The sequence below is a fragment of the Miscanthus floridulus genome, chromosome 16 (assembly GCF_019320115.1).
Source record: "Miscanthus floridulus cultivar M001 chromosome 16, ASM1932011v1, whole genome shotgun sequence".
Classification (NCBI taxonomy): Eukaryota; Viridiplantae; Streptophyta; class Magnoliopsida; order Poales; family Poaceae; genus Miscanthus; species Miscanthus floridulus.
In genome coordinates, this window is record NC_089595.1 from 106,924,687 (window position 1) to 106,930,946 (window position 6,260).

The following is a 6,260-nucleotide window of genomic DNA, read 5'->3' on the forward strand; positions in this document are numbered from 1 at the left end:
TGGAAATAAGCAACAAAGAATCGATTTGAAATCTCGGTATGATACAGGAGCATGGTGGGCAGCACCAGGGTCCAGGCACCAGCGCAGCAAGTGGCCGTGAAATAGGAGCAGCAAGTTACAGGTACTCTTACAGGTACATACACCAACCGTGCCCTTAGACACTTCTGTCCAGGCGCACACTGTTTTCTCAATGTTCCTGTGTCGTATTATTCTGCTACAAGGAGCAGGCCTTTCTTCACATGTATTTGGAGATGCTACTCTAAAATCATCATCTCCAGGTACCGGGGAGAAGTGAAAGTATCATCTCGACTCCCACAAGGTCTCAAGGATAATTTACATGTCTTTGGTTCTGCAGAATCAGAGAGGAAGTTCAGTTGCAAAGCCACGGAGTAGAGAACTTATGTATTGCAGGGGAGCAAAATGGATATCCTTTTACCTTATGATGACTCAATTGCTGCAACCCTTACTGGCTTCATTACCCTTACAATGTTCCTCATGTGCTCAAACCCCATGACTATCACTCCTATGAGATAAAGAAAGCTTAGTTGCAGCTTGCCAAGCAAGTTATAGACTGCTACGGCGGCATTTGCACCTTCATCTGTTCGCATCGTGACGGTAATGGGTCTCGCAGAAATGAGTGCCCCGGTTTCTGATGAGGATGCAGCATAAGAGATTTGCTCCGGAACAATTAGCCTTGAAGAGAAATCGGAGGCGTTTGGTCTTCTTAAGCTTACCTGATGTGTTCTCAGGCTGGGTTGACCACTCTTCAGGTTTCATCGCAGATTTGGTGGCCTTTATCAAATCCATAAGTGCATTGTTCACCTGAAATTCATAGAAGGTTACATGAGTTCCTACTGTGCTTTTCATGTAGACTGTGAACAAGGGAGAAAAGGAAACACCAGAAAGCTTCGATGAGATGAAATTAAAAAAAAAAGAGCCATGGAGAAGATAACCATGCCAATGGCACGGCACCCTGGTTGGTTTGCTCTCAACTTATCTCCCTATAAAGATATAATATGCTCGGTCAATTGTTTCAGTGTTTCTTAAAGTCCTTGTAGTGTGTTTTATCTAAAAGTCCTTGTAGTGTGTTTATTACTGTCCAAATATTCTCCTAATTATCCATAACTTGAGTATGTGAAGGCATACATATTTATGGTGTTTAAAACAAACAGGTAAGTGAGGTGCTTGTTATATTGATGAAGCATACATATTTAATAGTTGATTGATATGATAAAGCAGTTGAACCCAGACTTGGCGAAGTCTACATATTCACTACAAATAATTCAGTTTGCAACTCCACTGCACTGCTTGGAAAATTCCTAGAAGCAAATGTCATGGTTGCTTGGTTAGTACAAAGTATTATGCTGAGTTCATGCAAAGCCATATGCTTCAATACTTCAGACAACTTGATTTCAAATACGACTTTTCGTAATCTATTGGATCCTATAATTCTGTTTCTCTGCTAGACATAGTAATGGAGAACAGTTATCTTCAAAAGTATTGTATTATGTTGCACATTTGGATGGGATGAATGATGCTTTCAGATAACTGCAATGTCTGATGTCATCTTAGTTCACTCAGGAAAAAAATATATGAAGTGCAACAGATTTTTCTCACTCAATCCTACTGCCTAGTTTGGTAGACAAAAGTTGAGTATTAGAAAGCTCAAATTTCTCAAGAACCTTGCAGACAGCCACAGCTTTTGATGTTATCTTTGTTGGCCAGGAATTGTGGGATTTTCCACCACTATGAAACAGTTTAAGAAATCAATCAAATCAATGTCCTTCCTAGTATGTTAGTGGCACATTTTGCTGTTTTATCAGAGTCCCGCACTTTACCTCGTCTAGTCTTGTCTTTTATGGTTCTCTAGATGTGCAAAATGCTTGAGCATGTGATAAGCCAGTAAGCCACATACCTAGATACTTGAGGCAACGCGATTTCATTATAACTTTAGACAACCTACTGGATCCTATAATTCCGTTTTTTCATGCTAAACCTAGTAATGGAGAACAGCTGCCTTCAAAAGTAACATGTATTCTGTTCTGCTTTTCCATGCTAAACCGAGTAATAGAGAACAGCTGCCTTCAAAAGTAACATGTATTCTGTTCTGCTTTTACGTGCTAAACCTAGTAACGGAGAACTGCTGCCTTCACAAGTAACATGTATTCTGTTGCACGTTTAGGTGCCGAATGATGTTTCAGATAACTGAGATGTCTGGCGTCATCATAGTTCACTCAGCAACTCTGGTATTCTGTTGCACGTTTAGGTTTAGGTCATGAATGATGCTTTCAGCTAATTGAGATGCCTGGTGTCATCTTAGTTCTCTCAGCAACTCTGGAATATATGCACAAGTTGCAACAGAAATTTCTCATTCAGTGTTCCTTCCTAGATTGGTTAGACAAAAGTTTAGTGTTAACTAGCTCAATTTTGAGAAACTTGCAGAGAGCCGCAGTTTTTTATGTTACCTTCATTGGTCAGCAATTTTGGGGGTTTTCCATTAAAGCATATAAGCAAAACAATCAATCACATCAACGTCCTCAATATTTCAGTAGCACATGTTGCTGTTTTATGAGAGTTCGAAGTTTACCTCGTCTGGTCTTTCATGGCTCACTAGATGTGCACCATGAAGTTCTACCATTCTTGCAACAGGAAGAAGCCTGTCTGCTAGACGTTTTGCATGGCACAATTGAGCAATGATATCATACCTGAATTTTTGTAATGTAAGCTACATGAAATGGATGTGCACTATTCTCTGACAAGAATATCCATTGTAACAAAACTAACCTTCCATGAATAACTGAAACTAGAAAACTGGCAGATCGTATTGTATCTAGTTCCTTAGTAGTCATTTTGTGAGTCCAGCATGCATTAACTTGCCCTTCAAAACCACAATTAGATTGCATCCCTGTTGACGATATGCCCTTCACATATTCCTGAAAGTAAACACGGTACAGATGAACCTTCCATGAGTAGGTTGACGCATATATGTTGTCTTCATTTTAGTGTATACCTACTAATATGTTTATATTGTAAAGATAAAGAGTGGTATGGAAAACACAAAACCATAAATTCACAACAAAAGACCTGTTCAGGAAGAATCACAACAAAAGATGACCAAGTCAAAATCACATAATCCAGGGGTATGGGGCAAATACAAATATGTTTGTATTCTAAAAGGGTATGCACAACATAGAAACAAATTCACAACAAAAACGGTATGGGACAGCTGAAAATAATGCCAGGCAAGTTTTCAATGTGTAAAAACAACAAACGTCATCCGGAATACCCAAATCAATGTTTCATGAGAGAACATGACATATCCCATATGACAATCTAGAAGATACATCGTCGTCAGCAGACTGTTACAAAGCAACATCAGAAATGTGATATCACTCACTTGATAGAGGACCATTCTTCTGGTACACGACCCAACAGTCTCCTCAAGGTATTCCTGCATAGTTGCATTGTTAAATCAAACATATCAACACTGATGCAGTGAATCTGAAAAAATAAACACTAATTTTTCATCAAACAGGGAATGATAATGGATGCATTATTAGTTCCTTACCTTAGTATAATGTGTTTCCAAGTCCACAAGAGCTCTTTCCTCTGGAGTTTTTGCCCTTAAGAAACGGAATGCAAGAGATAGCATCTGCCCATCTACCTACAGAAGCAGGGACAAAAACTTAACTCAGTGCCACGAGTAGTTGAAAATTATAATTAGTGCCTCGTGTAGCATTTCCTTTGCATTTCACAACATGAGCGCATTCAGTTCTACAAATATGTATGCGAAAATCAAAATTCCAGTACCTTTGGGAAACACTGAAAACCACCTCCAGTGACATTAAGCAATGCCAGCGAACATAGCCTGTGAGGCACCATCGCCGCTAGCTTGCAAGCAATCATGGCACCTGATTGCACAGAGATAATAGGGTCAATGCCCAAAGCTTACACATTTGAAAAACAGGGTCCCAAAATTGAGAGACGCACAAAAACAGGACTTACCCATGGAGTGGCCAAAGACGTGAGCTTTCTTCCACCCCAAATGATCCATCAAGGCCAAGGCATCCATCGCCATGATTGCCGTCCTGCCAGATATGAGAGAACACGTTTGAGATCAAATACTCATTAGACCCACCGCCCATTTTGACTTTCCCTACACATGACCGCGTGAACGTGATGGAAGATATGATTCCCCCCATCACTCATTTCCTCGTGAAAACTATTGTGCCAGGACGCGAGTAAAATGTGGAATTTTTCTCGTCGAAAGCTACATGCAGCTGCTCTCGTCCACCAGATCCCCATGTACGATCCTTCTGGATCACAAGGGGAGGAAGCAATCCTGTGGTATCTACCGAACGGTACGGCCCACCGATCGTTCCAACCATTGGAACCGAAGACGGGGAGGCAGCCAGGGACAAATGAGGATTTGGATCTGTTGGAGGGGATACTCACGAGTAGAAGGATTTGTTGGGGAGCACGGAGCTGCGGCCGACGCCGCGGTTGTCGAAGCAGCAGACCTCGATGCCATCGCCGCCGCCGCCGGCCTCCTCGTCCGGCCGCACAACCTCGTCGTCGGCGAGCTCCAGCGACCCGGTCAGCCCCTTTATCTGCGGGCCCCACGAGTCGTGCGTCCCCGCCAATCCTGTGATTCCGACCCAAACCAAACACACAAACCGTTTCCCATCTCAGCGAAAAAGCGGAAAGAGGAAACCAAAAAGTAATCTTTTCTACTGCTATACTACACGAGAAAAAGGAACAGGATTCCTCTTTCTCCTCTCGATCGAGGCCCGGGAGAGATCGGCGTGCGTGCGTACCGATGATGAGGAGCACCTTGGTGGCGCCGCGGCCGTAGCGGCGGTAGAAGAGGCGGACGCCCTCCCACTTGTCGCCGTCCGCGTACCTGCCCACCTCGCAGTAAGGCATTGCTGCTCGCCGGCGACTCTCCTCCTGATTCAGCTAGCGCGGCAGCGTGCGTCTCGTTCTCGTTACCGCCGCCGCAGCGCGCGGTTGGTTTTTGGCTTGGGAAAATTGGTTGCCTAACGTCCAAAGACGGCGATCTCCGCGAATCACCACGGAAACTTTGGCGCTTAGCATTGTCACGGCCTCCGTCGCGCACGTGTTATCACGGATGCTGGCCGCGACCCCACCACCAAGTGGAGCGCCCGTAGGTTGTGCCCACATCCTCACCGGATAGGACTTATAAAAGCACGTGTCAGATCGTGGGCTCCTAGAACCGCTGTACCAGTACTAGCAGTTCCACGGGCTTGAAGCACGCGTCCTTGCCGAGTTGAAGAAGCACACGTCCAGCAGCAGGTTCCGGCTGCTAGAAGCAGCGCATTGCCTTCGCCACCGCAGGACCATGGCCATGTCGACGGCTTGGACAGATCGACGAGACACCGAGGACGACACAGCTATCGATGGTGGAGCCGAAGTCGGCCTTCCACTTTAGGAGCACGGCATCGTCAGTGCTAGCTCGATGTGGAGGCGCCGATGCTGAGCGGAGCATCTCGGAGACGTCCGCGACGAGTGCAGACAGTGGCTCGAAGTGCCAGGAGACGCGGCGGGGGACAGGATCTGGCCGAGCACGTGGCGATGCCACCGACCAGGACGCGCGCGATATGCACGAACGCGCTGCGTCCGCAGCTAGCGCCTGGTGTGGCGGGGAGACCGGTACAGCGAAGGAGGAGGAGGGCGGCGGGTCGTCGGGAAGACGCAGTCGACGCGGACGAAGACGGAGTCAACAAGCAGCACGACCGAATGGAAGCGGCGCGAGACGAGGGCGTAGCTACCGAGCGCATTGATGTCGCCGATGCGGTTGAGGACATCCCGTTGCAGGGCCCTCCTCCTCCATCCCACGCAGGTTACAGGCACACAGATCGGGATCGGGGAGAGGCGTCGGCGCAGGGCAGGACCGGGCGGGGCGAGAGCCGGGACGACAAGGACGTGCGCAAGCACGGGGCGCTATGGCACGTGGTGGCGGTGGTGCCGCAGGAGTCGTTCCTGTTTGTGGCGAGCGTCTACGAGAACAACCCGTAAGGACGTGACGGCGTAACAGAGGCTACTTTTAGTTCCGTCACTTCTGTCACTTTATTTGAACTAAATGCTATTTTCTGTTCATGGTTTAATCTTTTGATGGTATTTTATAAAGACGTAAACTTTCGATGGTATTTTATGGATATCGTGATCGTTCGATGCTAAAAAAATTCCCTTTTGGCCTAGACCGGTTCGAGGGGATCGGTCCGGGGGAATGGGCGAGG

General features: G+C 46.3%; 1 protein-coding gene across 2 annotated transcripts; it reads right to left on the minus strand.

The window, feature by feature from the left end:
• On the minus strand, positions 1-5,173 carry LOC136512631 (uncharacterized). Of its 2 annotated transcripts, XM_066506591.1 has the most exons (12): positions 4,818-5,173; positions 4,456-4,645; positions 4,006-4,088; positions 3,811-3,911; positions 3,569-3,664; positions 3,398-3,451; positions 2,785-2,933; positions 2,588-2,705; positions 735-822; positions 593-649; positions 437-523; positions 1-349 (listed from the first exon to the last, which is right to left on the minus strand). In XM_066506591.1, the coding sequence occupies exons 1-11, from the start codon at positions 4,924-4,926 to the stop codon at positions 438-440; spliced, it is 1,131 nt and encodes a 376-aa protein (XP_066362688.1). In that variant the 5' UTR covers positions 4,927-5,173; the 3' UTR covers positions 1-349; position 437. The 2 variants fall into 2 exon arrangements, with proteins under 2 accessions (XP_066362688.1, XP_066362687.1); XM_066506590.1 differs by having other exon boundaries at positions 437-649.
• Between the last annotated feature and the right edge of the window lie 1,087 nt (positions 5,174-6,260).

Excerpts from the sequence above, each read along its gene's own strand:
- LOC136512631 (XM_066506590.1), bottom strand. The coding sequence starts at position 4,926 with ATGCCTTACTGCGAGGTGGGCAGGTACGCGGACGGCGACAAGTGGGAG. Across the intron at positions 3,912-4,005 it reads CGTCTTTGGCCACTCCATGG|GTGCCATGATTGCTTGCAAG; the intron begins GTAAGTCCTGTT and ends CTGTGCAATCAG. Across the intron at positions 823-2,587 it reads GCCATGAAAGACCAGACGAG|GTGAACAATGCACTTATGGA; the intron begins GTAAACTTCGAA and ends TATGAATTTCAG.